This window comes from Cottoperca gobio, chromosome 1 (genome assembly GCF_900634415.1).
Source record: "Cottoperca gobio chromosome 1, fCotGob3.1, whole genome shotgun sequence".
Classification (NCBI taxonomy): domain Eukaryota; kingdom Metazoa; phylum Chordata; class Actinopteri; order Perciformes; family Bovichtidae; genus Cottoperca; species Cottoperca gobio.
This window is the reverse complement of record NC_041355.1, coordinates 13,059,883-13,078,316: the sequence shown is the minus strand read 5'-3', so window position 1 is coordinate 13,078,316 and position 18,434 is coordinate 13,059,883. Positions and strand designations below refer to the sequence as shown.

The 18,434-nt window shown below is 39.2% G+C and overlaps 3 protein-coding genes across 4 annotated transcripts in view; 2 read left to right on the top strand and 1 right to left on the bottom strand.

Moving 5' to 3' along the window:
• The window catches only part of stx8 (syntaxin 8), a 43,303-nt gene extending 36,555 nt beyond the window's left edge, over nucleotides 1-6,748 (bottom strand). Inside the window, exons 1-5 of one of the 2 annotated variants that reach the window (XM_029427835.1) lie at nucleotides 6,622-6,748; nucleotides 5,615-5,714; nucleotides 5,414-5,508; nucleotides 5,069-5,179; nucleotides 570-703 (exon numbers count right to left, since the gene is read on the bottom strand). In XM_029427835.1, coding sequence (XP_029283695.1) covers nucleotides 570-703; nucleotides 5,069-5,179; nucleotides 5,414-5,508; nucleotides 5,615-5,714; nucleotides 6,622-6,638 — 457 coding nt within the window. In that variant the 5' untranslated portion in view covers nucleotides 6,639-6,748. The remainder of the gene's footprint in view (nucleotides 1-569; nucleotides 704-5,068; nucleotides 5,180-5,413; nucleotides 5,509-5,614; nucleotides 5,715-6,621) is intronic. The other variant, XM_029428471.1, reaches the window with a different exon arrangement.
• A 1,430-nt stretch (nucleotides 6,749-8,178) lies between these two features.
• On the top strand, nucleotides 8,179-12,266 carry LOC115014157 (TBC1 domain family member 24-like). The gene is made up of 11 exons (XM_029440843.1): nucleotides 8,179-8,378; nucleotides 8,602-8,780; nucleotides 8,879-9,140; nucleotides 9,313-9,429; nucleotides 9,723-10,139; nucleotides 10,229-10,468; nucleotides 10,670-10,825; nucleotides 11,316-11,379; nucleotides 11,470-11,568; nucleotides 11,692-11,995; nucleotides 12,080-12,266. Exons 1-11 carry the CDS (start codon nucleotides 8,179-8,181, stop codon nucleotides 12,253-12,255), a joined length of 2,214 nt encoding a protein of 737 aa, XP_029296703.1. The 3' UTR covers nucleotides 12,256-12,266.
• A 1,292-nt stretch (nucleotides 12,267-13,558) lies between these two features.
• On the top strand, nucleotides 13,559-18,031 carry LOC115010573 (zinc finger protein 239-like). The gene is made up of 3 exons (XM_029435234.1): nucleotides 13,559-13,698; nucleotides 15,148-15,205; nucleotides 15,557-18,031. Exons 2-3 carry the CDS (start codon nucleotides 15,157-15,159, stop codon nucleotides 16,675-16,677), a joined length of 1,170 nt encoding a protein of 389 aa, XP_029291094.1. The 5' UTR covers nucleotides 13,559-13,698; nucleotides 15,148-15,156; the 3' UTR covers nucleotides 16,678-18,031.
• Nucleotides 18,032-18,434: the final 403 nt, after the last annotated feature.

The window sequence follows — 18,434 nt, the reverse complement described above, 5'->3', positions numbered from 1 at the left end:
GAAAGAAGAAATTCATAAAATCCTACGTCCCATGTCTTTAGCATTTTTAAGGATTAATTTAAGACATTTTAATACCAATTAAGGCCTTATTTTTAGATGAATGAATTCAATGCCTTTTAAAACTTTTTAAGGATCCACAGGAACCCTTCAATACTAGTTTAATACAAATCACGTCTAGAATACTTTTGTTATCCCTCAACTGCCTTTATTTTACTATGTTTTAGTGGAAATGTCTATTTATGTGCACTAGACAGACAGTGATGCAGGAAATTGTTACTGCTACCCATATTTGGTCTTGATGCGTAATGGAACTGGAATGGAAGAAAGATCACATCAGTGTTGTAGCCGATATTTCGTATACGCCGGCATACGTTTCTGCCATGCGCAGCTGAGTGACAGGGCCTTTAGCAAGACACTGAACCAGAAGTAGCTCCCGATGGTTAGGACAGTGCAGCTCTGTGTGTGTGTGTGTAAATGAGAATCAAACGGTAAAGCTCTTTGTCCGTTAAAATAGAAAAGCGTTATACAAGTGCAGTCCATTTACCACTTATTCAATTATGTGTAATTACCTTCTATTACTCGTTGTTGCTGCTGTTTGATCTCTCCAAAGTTCAGCCCTTTGGTCTCCTCTGTTTCGTTGATCAGCCAGGGATTGGCTGTAACACCTCCACTTGATCCTGCCCCTGTGCCCATCAATGTTGACCTGTGAAACATTATCACGACAATGCTTAGTTTCCTAAATGTTTCACGGCAGCTCTTCAAAACTGGGTTCTGGAGACCGGGAAATGACAGTTCCCACCAAAAAGCAGAGCAGCAGCTGTTAAAGCAACAAAGACAAATCACCCAACAGTGCACTACAACTGAAAGTATGCGGCAAAAGTGCACTTTTTGGCTGACAATCACCATTACAGCACACATTTCTAAAACACTCAGCATCAGTGACTTTTAGTAAACACAGTCAATATGCCCGTTTGGGATAGAAGTGCAATGCACATCTGTACAAGGCATGTTCCCTTTTCAATACTGTACTCTTTCGAACCTTTTATTACAAAATCTGAACCCTTTAGATCACAGAAAAAAGTGTTTACTTATTTTGTCTTTTAAGTTTTTTGATTGATTGAAAAATAGCAGTTTAGCTTGTGCAGTGTGTAAACAGCACGTGTTTATCTGTCACTGTGGACTGCTGTGGAGCTTTACGCTCTGACGAAGCGACCGACCAGAGAGCTCTCTGTACTGTACTGTACTATGCTGTGCTACACAACACTGTGGGATTTTAAAGCTATTATTCTGTTAATAGCTTAAAGCTGTGTTTCAGACCCCCCTCTTTTGCAGTGACGGATTCAGAATCTCTGTGTGAGGTTGGATTTTACCATGTCTGCTGTGAGCAAGTCATATGCTGGTCAAGACCAGGAGAAGTGACCTGAGCCACATGGAGGCATATCAGTAACCAAGGACATACTACTACTCTTAAATGTTTTTTCTGTGGTTTTGATGTCAGGCTAACATACATAAGTCAGTCTGTCATTGGTCCATTTAAACCCGATCTTTCCATTCAAAAGTGAAAGCTGTTTTGCACGAGCAATGCATAAAACTACTTTTATCTCACCCCAACTCATGCATCTTACAGTGTGAAGACTAAGTCCAGCTGCTTTTGAAGCGGTCGGTAAAGCGTCGTCAGACTGTTCGCAATGCTAGCTAGCTGAGGCCGAATCCATCAGGGGAGTAGGTGAGACGAGGTGTTTGGTGTAATCTCTCTGACATGTTTGATTACTATGAGATTGTGTGCCAGCCCTCCACTTCCTTCACGAAAGTGCTCAGTGTGTGAAGATCCAATTAACCAGTCAGTGGGGTGCGCCAAAATCAGTCAGGCACATCTCTTGGCAGCCACAAAGTACTAGACTGCCGCCATCGGGGCCTGAGCACCCAGGTCCTGACTGAATGACTTGGACAGGGGAGATTTAACTAATTACAACTATTTCCAGTGCGATCACATACAAAGGAAAGGTTAGTGAATAATGGTGGAAAGGTGGCTCTGAGGGGTGACAAGGTGAACTGAGTCTTCAAATGTAGGCGCCATGTCCTTCTTTTGCTTGGTCTGAAATGGAGATGCTTAGAATGTATTGTTTCAGGGGTAGATTAAAGTCTCCTCTGTAACCTCTATCCTTTTTCTTTTACCCAAAGTTCTCAAAAAAAAAAAAAAAGAGCGGCTTAGATTATCCAAGCATGGCCAATCCACCCCCTCCCTCATTCTGTCCTCAGAGACCACACAGTGGGAATGGGTCTTACCCACAAATCCAAATTACCCACCACAAATCACTATTAAAGTTAGGTTTGACAGAGAGAACTAAAAATCATACGACCACATGATTACAGTTTGCAAAGCTAATTTATTAGCAAATGTCATTTGAGATTTCTTTTTTTAACAGAGCCTTTTATGTAATTGGGTGTGTGGTCTTTAAAAAGATGAAAGGGTGTGCAAAGCACCGCTAAGTAGATCAATCCCAAAACCAAAGCTTGTGAAAGATATCACAGAAAGGCATCAATAAAAGTGGTTTTCTGATCTGGTTCTGCTGATCTGATGAAACAATGACGCTTGGGTTTCAGTCAACGCTTTTTTCAGTTACTCCTCGAAACTCCCAGCACAAAGTAAGTAGACATACTGTACTGCACAGGAACTTTAATATAAATGTTAAGCCTCTAAGCAACATGGAGGTACCATCTAATAAACACACATTTATAAAAACAGACATGAACATGAAACATGAACATGAAAAGCTGGAGGAAGTTAACAACATGACACCGTTTCCTCTTCCTGTCCAAACAAATATCACCTTGGCTAGACTAGGTCAAACATTACACAAAGTAATAAATACTTGCTGCTTATGGCTTTTAAAAACTTCCACACTGACATGACATCACATGATGAATAGGATATAAACTGTGCATCCAGCTCTTTTATTAGCTCCACAAGTCCTGGAATAAATGTCTCAAAGGACAGTTATAAACTGTAAACTCACTCCTTCCATCCTCGTTCATCAAGACACACACGCACGCATACATTCATACGATTGTATGTGTGTGTGTGTGTGTGTGTGTGTGTGTGTGTGTGTGTGTGTGTACGTCCGTGTGTGTGCATTTCAGGAGGTGCCAAATGTGTGATCAGCAGTGCAAAGCGAGAAAATCTCTTAATGAAAAAGAATTGGCCATAAAGTTAAGCGCCCTGTCAAAATGGCAGACAGACAGACTTCCTTCCGAGTGACAGCACAGGGAGAGGTCACGGCACATGGGTCATACCGGATGTACAAAGACTTTCACAGAAAGTTAGTGACCGGTGACATATCATCAAAGCAGAGAACAGAGCCTATGACCTCTCTAGTCAAGGACATAGACAAGAGAATGGGGATTCATTATTTTTAATTGGGCGTCCAGCACTAGATATTATTTTTTTTTTAAAGATCTCAGAGAGGAAAATCACAAAATGAAAGGTGGCATGTTCTGAGGAGGATGCCCCCTGAAGCATCATGGGGTGATGCTTGGTTTGGCCCTTTTGACACTGACTGACAGTGACAGACAGAGACTCAGGGTGGAGAAATATTTCGCAATTTTCTTGAACTACTTGTGTAGTGTGTAGGATTTAGTGGCATCTGGCAGTGAGGTTGCCGATTGCAACTAACTGAATACTCCTCCGCTCAACCCTTCCTTTCCAAGCATGTCGGGGGAACTTTGGTGGACTTCAGCTAATGAAAAAATGTAAAAGGCCCTCTCTAGAGCCAGTGTTCGTTTTTTTCAACATCCTTCGAGGGCCATACTAATTATTGAACTCATAACCTCTGCACATTTTTTTAAGACGCAGCCCATTCATTTCACTTTTCTTTTATATTAAATGCAAAAAAGCAACTTTTTTTATCCATGTATCTTTCTGTTTTATCAGAAATCCTTTATTAGTCCCACAACGGGGAAATGTATCTTGTCACAGCAAAAGAACATATGAAGTAAAAAGGCAGTAAACAATAATTAAATAGAATAAAAAATAATATAAGTACCAAGTGGTTGATAGAAAATAAAGTGAGTATTGCACATGGCAGTGATAACTGCACAGCAGTGGTGGAACAGTCTGTTCTTGGTGTGGTGGTCTACCTCTCTATCTTTCCATGTTTTCATGTTCCGCTCTGCAGAGAGCTGCTTGTTGGGCCAAACTCCGCCGAAGAGCGTCAACTTTATCCAAACGCACTCGTCCTTTCAGCTCGTGCAGTTTGGCATGTCTCGTGGTGTAATGACGCTCAAGATTATTTTTCATCACCGCAAGTATGTCCGCACAAACTACACACTGGCCTTTTACTTCCTCAAAGAAATAATCGTTCGTCCATTTCTCCTGGAAAGTGCGACATTCCACATTCACCTTTCTCTTGTTTACACACGCCATGCTGCGTTCACTGATGTCAATGACAGTCTCGTTTAAAATGTAAGTTTTTTGATATGACGTGACCACGTGATGACACGTCCCGCTCGTGTTGTGTTCAAGGACCCTGACCTTGGCCAGGAAAAACAGTCAGTCGCCCATTTAAAATATTGGCGTCTAGTTTTTTTTGCTAGTGGATTTTTTTTGCGTGCGTTTTACGAATTACCTCGAGGGGCGGATCAAATGGTCTCGCGGGTCGTATACGGTCAGGAGGCCTGAGGTTCCCCACCCCTGTTCTAAGGTAACGAAAACACAATGATTCTTAGTTTCAGGTGATTATACACCAATGACATAGTTATGAATATCATATTAAATTACTGCCAATAAATCCCCCTAAATAATTTAAGCAACAAGGGTTCTACCTTTGAATCCCTACCAGCTACAGGGGGTACAAGAAAAAGGACAAATTAACTGCTACTTAGTGAAGTACCACATTTATCACATACATGTTAAGATTCACCCAAACCATTGGATCTAATGGTCTAATTGTAAAAATGTAGTCCTTGTGTGACCCCACTCATAACAACAGATAAACGCTGAATGAGATTTTGCAAATACAGACTTTATAAACTTTTCCTCTCATTAATAATTTTCTTGGATCTTAAATACCTGGAAGATTCCGACTCTGTGATGTCTCCTCTGAAGGTGGCATTAAGGTGCTTCTCTCTGGTTAGCAGGTCATCAATAAGGTTCTGCCTCCTATCAGCTTCTGGCTGCATTCTGATGAAGCCATGTTAAGGTCATGCATAAGGTCAACATCACTTTAATGGAAAGGATGCTCCTGACACACACAGAAACATTTCTACTGCTTTAGCTGTTGGGGCAGAACATTTCAAAGCACTCTAACGACCTCTAGAGGAAGACAACTTCAACTACACACAAAGGAAACCCTCCAGCCTAAAATCTCGACCTTATGACTTCCACTGTTTGGAACATTCTCAGAAGAAAGGATACAAGCGTCGAGTTGATGATGCTCTCAACAAACCCTCTTTAAGCTGAGCAATATTCTGTTTGAGCTTCTGCTGTGATGCCCGTAGTGTCATGTTGATCTGAAAAGACAGAAGATATTTACTGTAATTGACTACTAGAGAAACCTGACTATATCAGGGGAAATGTGTAGTCAATGCCACTTTATTTGTGAATGTAACACCTTACCTTTGCAGGGTTTCCCCCGGTTCTCTGCTGCCTGTTCCGTTCATGAATGTTTTCTGCTATTTCCTGTGCCAAGCGACATGTGGCATCATAATTCTGTAACCTAGTATAGATCAATGAATGTGATAGAGACGTCATGTTAATTGGCAAACAGTAGCAAGAGATTATGGATCAACATAGCGAGACTCCTGTTAGTTACGTGGTTAATGTAATAATGAACAAAACAAGAAGGTAAATCACTGGTCTGTGGATTTTTATAGGGTGAAGACAATTGACTCATAGGTTTCCTAATGTTGTGCAACCTACAAAAAAACATAATAAAATATTTTAAGAATACCTTACAATAAAATCCAGTAAATATCTGCTAGTCTGTCTATCTATCTCATAATGTCCAGTGCTCAGACTGACAGAGGCAGAGGGCTTCATGTAACTCATTTGTCGTTTTTGATGCTGGAGTTTAATGTTGGTATTAGGAAAATATAGCATTGAGTGTCTGGAAAAGCTAAAAGAACTTCACTGACTGACAGCTTCAAAAGATGTAGCTGCACCATTATTTAATACAGCGCTAATGTATTGTACTGTATGGTGTTTGTGTAATTAAAGTGGAGAATATTTGGGTAAATAAGCCCAACCTTTAGTTACATTCATCACGTGACATTTTTAGCATTTCCTTTTCCTCTTTCGATTCTGCTAACGTTACCAAGCTTCAATCTGAATAGTAAATAGAAGTAGAATGCATGAACATGAACATGAATGTCCATGCCCTGATCCAGTACCGACATACTACATTTCACAATATATAAATATATGATCTTTTATAGGCTTCATAAAAATGCAAGTTGATGTATTGGGTTAACGTTAATCTATATAGGAAAGACCTAGCTAACATTATCACTTTAGCTAGCAGGGTCCAGAAAGAGTAGCTAATTTAGCAGCGTTAGTAACGTAATGTGTTGTAGTTAATAATACATTTGAGACAATTTATTGGAGCCTTCAAACACATTACTTACCACGGATCCTGAGACATTATGATACAAGTTGGCTATCAAGAGAAAATCCACTCAGTTTGAACCATCCGGCAATAATCACCAGCAAAATGTTTCTTGTTTGGATGTGACGTCACAACGGCTAGCTGCGAGGAACAGTTTATTCCAGGGCCGCAGTTTTTCCAGTTTTGCAGATAAACAAAAAAAAGCTACTGAAAATTAGATTATTACATACAACATACGTTATAATTTGTATTAGTTTTATCTCCTAAAATATACATGACTTTTGCTCGTGTTTGTGGTTGTTTACTCAATGATATCCACCAAGTGGAGGTAAGAAAGTCACCATTACCATTATTAGCCTTCATTTCACAATTAAATATGTGTTATTCAGATGAAAAGAGGAATGTCCTTTATACTTATAGTCTGCCTTTCAAAATAAGAGGCCTACTGTCAACATCAACATCTGGTCTGAAAAAACTATCAACTGTTTGCCTGATGATCAGTTTGGCACAGTATGTTTACTGTGAGTATTACTGTAACAACCTGCATTCAAAGTGTGTTCTCCTTAATAAAAAGATGCATTTTCGGTTGGCAGTAAATAATTAGGTGTACTGACCTAAAAAAATCATATAAACATTACATTTTCCAAAAAACAATTCTTCTGATTTTTTATTTTTGTTAGTAAGACAACCATGGTCATTTCTCACAGTCCTTGTCACAATATGGGTCTCCATAGACTGAATAGTCTGAATCATATATGTGATTGAACTGCTCTCATTTCTTACATTGTACCCAAAGTACAAGTATGAATTCGTATTATCCCAGCCTTCATGGAAATTGACATGAAGGAACAACAGCATAGATGCCTTCTCCGCTCATGGGGCTGGAGCCCACATGAGATAAGTACCTGTTGAGGTTTTATGTTTCATGAACAAACAGTACTTGTGTTTGGATCAAAACATATCTGTTGTGTAGAATAATAACTTTTGGAGAATTTCTTGGAATACACTCATTTGGCATTTTGATGCTACGCCTGAAGTCCTTTCAGAGAAATGATTACACCTAATATTTCTATTGCCCTTATTTTGAATAATAAATGTTTTGATGGGTTTGTCCGATGAAAAACATTTCAAACTCAAGCCATCTATTAATTGAAATAACAATACAAATCTATTGTGGAGAGTGTATGTATGTAATTTATAATGTAAATAACAGTTACTTCAATTGCAGTGAGTAGGGTTATTTGAAGGACGCTTGGTAAAATCATGTGTTTTTAAAAAGTGCATGTTTGGTCATGTTGTCTTGACTATTTTTATTCCTTGTATTTTGGTTGAGGTGCTGGTGGCATTGTGGATGCCTTCCAGTATGATTAATTACTTCTCAGAATGAGACACTGTATGTTGCCAATGCTAAAACAGTCACTCTATTTTTTTTACTTTAAACCGTCACCACAAACAAGCGATGCCACTATACCTGAATCACATGACCACTGCCCACAGGCTTATATAAAGCCCTGATCCTCAGGCAGGAGGCACTTTTACCTTCCAGCTTGCATTTTGTGGAAGAATACAACTTGAGATGATTGATGTTTCAAGAACGCCGGAGTTCTCCAATTGTGGAAACATGAATTCAATCTCAATGTGCACATCCTCTGACCAAGGCTCTACGGATGGAGCCAGAAGCAGGCAAAGGTCTCACTCCTATTACAATCCAAACGACAGTAAGAACTACGGTGAGCAGACACAGACAGAGGACACCTTTCTCAGACCTCGCTCCAGGTATGTTTGCCATTCAACTTGCATATGCTGTTTTATTTAATCAAACGTTTGCTACTGATCAGACAATAGTCAGCAACAGGCATGTTACTTGCAAATATGTGGATTTGTGTTTTAATGTTGTGACAACATTGGATAACAGACAGACCATGTCCAACACAAAAAAAGAAGACTAAAAAGTAGGCCTAATTATCCCTGAGTATATATTTTATCAACCGCTCCCCAGGTCCTTTTACAGTTATGACATGCCAGAGCCTGAGAAGTCCGATTATGACCTGGGAAACTCTTCGAGCTCCAGTCCACTGAGGCAGAGGGCAAGCTCCCTACTCCAGTATCAAGTGAACAAAAAGGAAAATAAGTCCAAATCTAAACCAAACAAGCACTCACCAACAAGAGAACTGAATGGTACTGAAATAATGTTTTTATAATGTATTCTACTTACAAAGTCTATTTCTAGAGTTTGGGTAATACAAACTAAATGTATGTATGTATACCTTGCGCAGGAAGTAAAGGCAATCTCAAGTCAGTGTCGATGATGACCATCTCTGAGTCGGACAAGTGGGAAATTTGCTCTAGCTCGGGGATGAAGTATGGACAGTTTGTGGACTGGGAGAAGATCGACCCTGAAGCCGCCATAAAATACCAACAGATCCTGCAGAGCGATCACCAGCAGCTGAAAACTATGGGCCGACAGGGATTCTGGGCCATGCCCCACACACTCAGGGCCAAAGCGTACTATCACATCATCCACAGCATCAATTCCAGGTTAAGATTGTCTCATTGAATTTCATAAATTCTAAATTTAAATATGTTATGTCATGAATACAAGAATGCATGCATTTCTGGTAGTTGATAAGACTTTTGCTAAATCAGTGTGTGCATTTTAATATTAATCCATTATATATGATCTGAATATGCATTGATGTTATATCTGCAGTAGGTCCGTCACTCCAGACAGAGATGTCCACCACGAATTGGCCAAGAAGATCTTTGGAGAGCAGAAACTCAGCACCCATCCAGTCCCAGAGTACATGGAGGCAGGAGAAATACCAAGGTACCTTTGTGGGTTAATATTGGTTCATGTATCAAAGACATGTTGATATATATATAAAAACATGTTGTACAGTAGTTGTTACCCAAAAAACAACATTTTGCCAAAATAAATTCAGTGAATGTGACAAACAACATATTCCAGTGAAGTTATTCTAATAGACCTACTGTATGAACTTTAAAATAACAAACCTGTAAAGTGCCCTCATCACATTTCAATATTGTCGGGTTATTTGGTTCATTTTTACTTTGGGTGATTTAAAATATTTGGAAAATGCTTGTTCTTCTCTTATCCAGATACTGTCTCAACAAAGCAGGAATGAACTCCGTTAAAAGGATCCTCCTTTGTCTCGGCGATTGCTTCCCAGATATGAACTTCTGCCCCATCCTGCCCGAGATGGTCTCCCTCCTCCTCCACTTCAGCGAGGATGAAGCTGAGTGTTTCCACAGTGTGTCCCGGCTTATCTGCTACAATGACCCCAACAAGCGTTATATCGACCAGACCTTCCTCACATATCGCGCTTCCTGCATGACCTTTGGAGACCTTGCTAACAGGTGTTGCCGAGGCATCCGTAAGCTGATCGCCAGCTCTTACCAGAACCTCTTTGAGTTTTACTCTGACTGGATCATGTGGATATTCGCTGACCTTCCATTCTCGTATGCCATCAGAGTGCTTGATGTCTACATATTGGAGGGCTACAAGATCCTCTACAGGTTTGTTGCTGCTTCACAATTTTTCATGACATATCCATTACTTCTAAAATAATAAAAGTGCAAGTACTTCACAATTGTTCTTTGTATAGGGTGGCATTGGCTTTGCTCAGCCTCTACAAAGTGTCTGTGTCATCTCGAGTGGCAGACGTGGAGGACTTCAGAACAGATATGAAAAGGTTTGTGGAGAGTGTAGCTCGCCACTGCACAGCTGAGAAGCTTCTGGAAAGGGCTTTCATGATTCCAATGGCCACGCGGAGAGAGCTTAACCTCCTGTTCAATGCCAATAAGGACTCCCTCATGCAAAAAGGTGTCAGCACACACCAGAAGAGGTAGGTTGATGCAGAAATTGATATAGCACAGCCTATAAGAGGCATGTTTGTAGGAAACCTAGAAAGAAAAGAAAAGGAATAAGTTTCTAACATGCTTATAATTCATTGTGTTATTTATAAAGGACTTTTATGAAAAAACGTCTCATATTTATCTTAAATCAATTTCATATTCTCATCATAACTATTTTTATGTTCCTAAAGGCAGTCGGTTGAGATGGTGGACTTTAACAACTTCACCTCCAGTGTTGTGACGGGGACTGGGATGAGAGTGGTCTGGGCCTGGATACCCGAGCGCTTTGCCCTTTTCAGCCCCATCAGGCTGTTTAATACAGATGAACATGGAAGAAGCCTTGCTTCGTAAGTTACCTTTGTTTTTTTTACTGCTGAATACTATGTACCAGCAGTGACAAACAGATTCTCAGGACTAGTTACATAACAGAAAGGGGCCGTGTGTTTTCACTATCAACATGTTTGCTTTGAGTGTGAAAGTCAAGTGACTCACAGTTCAGTCACTGTGGGTGGCAAATGTTGTTTTTGAAAAATACCTAGAGTTGAAACTACTCAATACTAATTGAGCGTTTAACTGTCTTTTATTTTATAACACATGGTAAAACATAAAGGAGGATGCTTAGGAAAGATGACATGGAAAGATATTTTAATTGGGAAAGTTGGGATCTTGTCATGCGTTTGATCCTTTCAGCTGCTCTTAATAAGACACAAAATGTTATTTTCATTTAATATACAGCGCAAGCTTTACAGTATGTCCATGTACAGGCAACTGTTAGTCATCAGAGATACTGCCTGGTTGCACATATAGCAGATTGTGTTTTTTCTCTCTCATATATAGATTATATTCACATGTGGAGGGACACGAGCCAGTGGTCTTGATTATCAAAACTGTGGATGAAGAGGTAACATTAGATAACATAATAAATATTGGGATACAGAGGATAGTTTTGCTGCATATGCTTTTATTTTTTCATTTTGTATTCATTTCTCAGGTCTTTGGTGCCTTCCTGTCAACAGATGTGGTAGAAAGAAGAAAGCATGACTCTGAGGGACTTACATATTTTGGAACTGGGGAGTGTTTCGTTTTTACGGTGCGACATATTCCTGCTTAGTTTTTATTGAATTCAACCCTTGTATGTCATATAAGGTGTATTGTAACATGCTCTAAGTCAAATTTTGTGTCAACTTTATATAGAATTTGCTTACTCTTTCAGCTTCGTCCCAGCATGGAGCGCTACCAGCAGGCGATGGTCAACATAATGACCAGAAGAGCTTCCCCTCAGCAGGTTCAAGACAGCAGCTGTGCCTCCTCTCAGGTATCCAATAGTGGCTATTCCCCCATCACCACAGCCACCACAACTCTTACCTGTCCTGCTGGAACCCCCCAGGACCCCAGCTACCTGACGATCCCTTTTACTGCCCCATCAGAGGAACCCATGACCGCCAAAGAGCCAAAGAGACCCAAGGAACAAGAAGCCTCCATGTTCATAGCAGGCAGTGACAGTCAGCTCATAATAGGTATGCCAGTTAAAACCTTTAGTAAAACATCTAGCCAATAGTTAACAGTGTTTATGCGGTGCTGATGTATATGTTTTCTCTTAGGTGGTGATGGAGGTCACGCAATCTGCCTACAGGAAGACCTAGAGGGGGGATACACAGAGCCTTGTGACACATTCAAGAGCATCTCACTCTGTAAGGGACATTTCAAGATCCAGGCACTCGAAGTGTGGGGCATCCAGAACTCTATTTCCTTTTCACACAGTATTCCCTCTCAGTAGAATGACGAGAAAGTGGCCTTGTAACTTTGCATCTTTTGGTAAACACTGAATCAGTTTTTCTTGATGCCTGTTCATTGGACTTGATTTGTATGTAAATTTCAAATATTTATTTTGTGAAATGGACATATATGCACATAATGAGTGAGATTTTACTTGACTTGTCGTCTATATGTCAAGTCAAGTTATTTGAATAGCTATATATCACATACATTGTATTACTGGACTTTACAAGCCCACATTAACAATAGTTCCTATCTCAGGGAAGCTCTCAAAAAGACTAAGGAAAATCTCCACACAAAATAAAAAACAACCTTAGCATCTTAACACAGAAGCGAGGTTGAGAAATGCCAACTATGAAAAAATCCTAGATTCTTTATAATTGATATAAATAAATTAATAACGGTTGTTTTAGCTCCCTAAAGTCTAGCTGTTTTGCTGCATCTGCATTTGATAAACAATTAAGCTTCATGCGTTTTTTAACATGTGATGATCAGAAGATCCGTTTTTTTGTTTTATCAATGTCTAGTAACGTATTAAGATATGACCTGTTGTGAACATAATTTTATTTTTTACTGTTTATTGAGTTCTAAAGCAAGTGAGTTTGATACTGAAAAACAAATATTTTTACTTCCTGTTGTAGTTTTCTTACTTTATCAGACTGTTAGGCTTCTAATAGGAAGGCCTATAAAACAATGTGGTTTTTTTCAGGTCATGATTGCTGTTAAAATGACCTGACAGTTAGTATTATCCTATGTATGCACATCTTGTACAGTAGGTGCCATTGGACACACTCGCAATTTGACCCAAATACATTCTCAAAAAATAAATGAACCGAGCCGACACATTTTGTGTCCCAGGTATATGAGATATTTGCTGCGTTCTAGTGCTGGTGAAAGGAAGAGGAGCAGGTATCTGAACTGGGACAACGTGTTTTTTTGTTTGATTGCTTCTTTGTTTCTTTTTTTGTGATAACAGACACAAAAAACATTTAGTGCAGATAATAAAAAACAATGACAACAACGAAATACCAGTTGGTCTGGATTCCTTTGTAAATCAGTGCAGAACTTGGATGTGTTTACTGTAACTTGCTTTACTTCGGTCGACACATTTGTCTTTAAAATAGAAAATGACGATGTCCATAATGAGTACCATCTTCTCATCATTATAATACCACATCATACTTTACGGTATAAAGCAAGTACGTGGCGCATGAACAAATAATAAATAATAAAAAAGTTAGCAATTACACCAAAATCCCAAATTTACGTGGGGCACATGAAGGTATCTTGCAAGGGAACGGGGGCTAAGGTTATCAACTCCACAGTGCTACAGCTTGTTTAGCAAGCTGCAGTGATTAGCTACCTTTAAATATAAATTAGGTTACATTTAAAACGTTGTGGACAAAAGATGTGACAACCTTCGGTTTTAAGGATTATTAGAGAGGTGGGACTCAATTTTATATGCCCTACTGAATCTTATACGCCTGTGCTATGCTAGCTAATGCGACAACAACGTTAGCTTTAGCTAAGTTAGCAAACGTTACCTTTTTGTGTGCATGTGATAAACAATTATCCGCCCTCAAATTCAAAAAAGTCACTTCAGCAATAAAATGGTTTACGTTAACAATACAACAGTCGGGATTTCTCTGTCATGACACGGGGTCATGCTAAACGCAATTCAAAAACATGTTAGCGTAGTTGCCCTGTGTAATTACAGATGTTATATTCATACTATATATAACACATGGGGTTTTAACGCTGGCTACTGTCCAATTTGAGGTGCAATCTGTAACTAGCTCATACATTTATATCGTTTAGCATTGTTTCGTCTCTTATTCCCTTCATCCTCTACTCAAATAAGTAACACGTTGCTGATGTGAAGCTTTTAAAAGCTAAGCTAAATTGCTTTTTGGTAGATCGTAAAAGTAATATCTATCTAACAATCGATGGTGCTATACAATTACATAAACAACGGGCCTTTGTGATTGCTTAACCCTGCTTCAGAGATGATGGGTGTCTGATAAAGAAGGCCACCCTGATTAATGTATCATCGTATCATTAACATTAATACTGTAGCTACACAAAATATGTAATAGAGAAAACTTCCAGATAGGGCTGACTGAGAGCACGAGAGAGTCTGATTGTTCTGCTTCATATGCTCCTCATTATCTAACACAACACACAGCCAGCAGTAAGCTTATGCTAGAGTCTAATAGTCTGAGTAGCAAAGCTACATGTTGATGATAAAACTCACCACTTAACCCAAATAACAGGACCTTGTTGAAATAGTCTTAAACATAGTATTTCTCTTGCTTTCATCTTTTTGTAATGTATTTTACACATCTATCATAACACCAGCTCTTTGGGTCTTTGGACATAAATGTGTTAAACTGTAAGTTGTGATCTTTCAAGGAAAAAAGATACAATTGTGCATAGCTATTAAACAGATATAATAGGATTTCACAGTAGGATATATCTGTATTCCAGTGGGCAACTTGTAAATGTTGTTATTTTAATGCACTTTTAATTCATTATATGTTATACGCCAATAGGTACAGAAATGTCCAACTAGGTTTGTGGTTATGTATAAAGCATCTATAGCATAGTTTGTCCACCTGAGAGCACTGACATGTTGATTTTTCAACAGTAAAATATTTTTGCTCCGTGTGCATCTTGGTCTCAATAAAATAAAGCATAAACAAATCTGAGGGATCCCTATTAAGATTGTTTGCTTATGTTGTGTGTTTATGTTAGAAAAATAAATGCTATTGGTGAAATTATCATTATCACATTTATCAAACTCCCAAATCAGTTTCAGCCTCAGCAATCCTGAATCACCGCTCTACTGTCCTGATGCCATTTTCCATTTTCTCTGTTTTTGCAATGTAAATAGGCTGCAGTCATGGGCCCAGACACTGCATCTGTCCCTAAAACAGAATCTTCAGAGGACAGTAAGTGTTAGTGCTTCTTTGTATTTCAATTTCTTTTTTTGGTCAACACTTAAGTAACAAATCTGATGCACAAATAATGTTCAGCATTACATTTAAACATGTTATAATAAGACTGAGTTCCCATTCAGTAACGTTTTTAAAGGACACTGAAGTGGAATTCTTCCATTCTAAAATCCGTCACAGACATCCCCAGACCTCACTTGTGTTTCCCTTTGTGTTCAGTTTATTTAATCATTATGTAATATCATTCATTGATAAAAATCTAGTAATTATACTCTGCTGAGATTATTATCTTATCATTTTTTAAATCAAAGTATTCAGAGGATATTCTTTGATGTGTTTGTTCCTCAGGTCCCGGAGAAATCATCGTGAAGATAATCTCAGAATCAGATTCCAATGATGCTTCATCCGCCACTGAGCCCGAGAACTCCCATCAGCCAGAGAGCAACATCTCAGACAAGTGTTACCCTTGCTCCATCTGTGGCAAGACGTTTGACAGACCATCAAAGCTAGAGAGGCATAAACCCGTACACGCGAGGAAGCCTAAGACTCATCATCAGTGTGAGCATTGTGACAAGAGTTTCACACAGCAAGAGAAGCTGATCCGACATCAGAATTGCCACAATAGGACTAACAAGCACCCCTGTCCTGACTGTGGGAAAGTGTTCAACAGGCCTTCAAAGTTAGAGAGACACAAGCGCACCCACGCGAAGAAACCAAAGGTGCCTCATCAGTGTTCATACTGCATGAAGACGTTCAGTAAACTTAACAAACTTGTCCGTCACAAGCGAATGCACACCGGGGAGAGGCCTTTCACCTGCTCAGTCTGTGGGAAAGGATTCTCCGAGTCTGGTCACTGCAAAGCACACGAAAAGACGCACGAGGAGCAGCCAGAAAAACCTCACTGCTGCGCCGACTGTGGGATGTGTTTCTTCAAGGCTTCAGAGCTCCGTCGGCACTTCCGCTCCCACACGGGAGAGAAACCTTTTAGATGCACCCTGTGTGAGAGCTGCTTCTCCCGCTCAGAAGGACTTAAAAGACACATGAGGAGCCACACAGGGGAAAGACCGTACAAATGCATAATCTGCGCAAAAGGATTTTATTCTCGGCAGGATTTGAATATTCACGGCTTAACCCACTCAGGAGAGAAACCACATCTTTGCCCTGTGTGTGGTAAAGGCTTCTCGCAGCTGGGCAACATGAAAGAACATGAACAAAATGTTCATATTAAGTCCGAGAAATATATTTGCAATGAATGTGGGGCAACCTTCACACGGTACAAGTCACTGACAAAACATCAGCGGACACACACAGGAGAAAGACCCTATCTGTGCCTCACCTGTGGTCGCAGGTTTTCATGGAGCCATTCTCTGAGCAGACACCGGAGGACACACACAAGCAGACAGATGTCTATGGACACATCCAAAGACACATTAGGTTTTGAAGGACCCTCTGAGGATCCTAGCAGTTGAAAATAGAAGTGAAATCCTTAAAGAAGGACATTTGTATCTTCAAGGTATCTTCCTGGAGCCACAAGCTGAAATGTACTCATGTGTAGTAATTACTCCCGCCAAGGAGGTTATGTGTACAGGTTGTTTTTTTTCATCTGTTGGTCAGCAGAATTACGGAAAAAATACTTTCTTGATGAAACTTGGTGGAATGGTGCAGCATGGGCCAAGTTTAAAGTGGATCCGAATTACAGTGAATTACTTTTGTTAACATTGCAAGATATAATTAAAAACATGATGTCCGGCTGGGAAAACACACGTGAACGCCTCTTCAAGTCGGAAAACAACAACTCGAAAACGCATCCCAGGAGCTCCTGAATGCACCACTGGCCTTGGCTGAGGTCTGCGCTCTCAGAGTGTCATTCTAGTTTGTAGTCATTAAGAACACATTCTGAAGCTTTGTGACGATTCACCTCGTCACTCACATTTGGAGTTGCTTTTAGATAGTGTGGAAATATATCTCATATCATGGAAAACATTTGTTTTTGTTATTAACCAAAAGATATGTCACAACCAAAAGTAGTGTCCCTGCCACAAGACATCTTATTTGACATGCAATCAAACTGATACTAGATATAAAATTGACTAATTCAAAGTCTTGACAAAATCTGAGTAAATGTCTGCTTTTCAATAGTGGTTTACGTAATCTGATGTAATCTGCTACTTCACAGAAGGCAAACACGAGCATTTACAAGAACAAGATTTGTGAATGGTTTCTGTCAATACCATAAGCTCAGTAATTTGTTATTGTACTTTTTCTTTCAAAATGTTGTTCAAAATTAAAATAACAATTAATGCCAAAAATAAAATAAAACAATTTCTGTACTCTTATATCAAATTATTATTATTATTATTATTATTATTATTATTATTTTTTAATGATTAAATCTACATAGAATGGCTAATGCTATACTGAGTCAGAACAGAAACATGCTGTTACATTATTCTCCATGCAGGTATATTACCGAGCTCCACTAATGTGAAACACCTGCTTTGAGATCACCGATGGCAGTGCAGTCAGAAGTGCAAGAGCTTTAAAGCTTAAATATTGATTGGTTTGAGCCATAGATTGGAGTTTCCCTTTGGTATGAGCTGTGCAAAAATAAAAACACTTTCAGATTTATTTAACATGTATCACATATATATTGTGTAGATATGTAATCCATCGATCTTCTTTGTGATACTATCTACATACATGGTAGCCTACTGTCAATAACTGATACCTTACATTGTGTTGTTGTTCATCGTTAGTAACAACACAATGGACACAACAATCTTACATACGTATTCAAGAGATGTGCTCAATTTTATAGAATATATAGCCACCAATAAACTTTCTTCATATAAGAGCTATTGCAATTAGAGCATTTTTTTTTAAATGTGTATGACATCTGTTGTACACGAAACAATTCTGCTGCATGTTGCCTGCTTGTATAAACCAGTTGCCTGTAAGGTTTTTGGTGTAATGTCAGGTCACAGATTACAGTCCATCAGTCTCTACCAATAGAAAAAACAAAGTAAAATGTGTCTTAGGTAAGTTTTTATTGTTCAAGAAAAATCTAAATGTCCCCTCTAGATTTGTCCCCTAACATCAACTAATTAGCTATTACATTTTCCAGTGGTATAAATATGTTATTATAAAGTTTACACGTGCACCCCCTTTTAAGGTTTAACATTTCCGTGAGCACGTGAAGGTAACGAGGAAGTTTCCCCGACCAATG

What these genes read in the sequence shown, in the direction of transcription:
- LOC115010573 (XM_029435234.1), top strand. Translation starts at nt 15,157, where the DNA reads ATGGGCCCAGACACTGCATCTGTCCCTAAAACAGAATCTTCAGAGGAC. An exon ending in AACAGAATCTTCAGAGGACA is followed by an intron (nt 15,206 to 15,556) that starts GTAAGTGTTAGT and finishes TTTGTTCCTCAG; the next exon opens with GTCCCGGAGAAATCATCGTG.
- LOC115014157 (XM_029440843.1), top strand. Translation starts at nt 8,179, where the DNA reads ATGATTGATGTTTCAAGAACGCCGGAGTTCTCCAATTGTGGAAACATG. An exon ending in ACCAACAAGAGAACTGAATG is followed by an intron (nt 8,781 to 8,878) that starts GTACTGAAATAA and finishes TACCTTGCGCAG; the next exon opens with GAAGTAAAGGCAATCTCAAG. An exon ending in ATCCACAGCATCAATTCCAG is followed by an intron (nt 9,141 to 9,312) that starts GTTAAGATTGTC and finishes TTATATCTGCAG; the next exon opens with TAGGTCCGTCACTCCAGACA.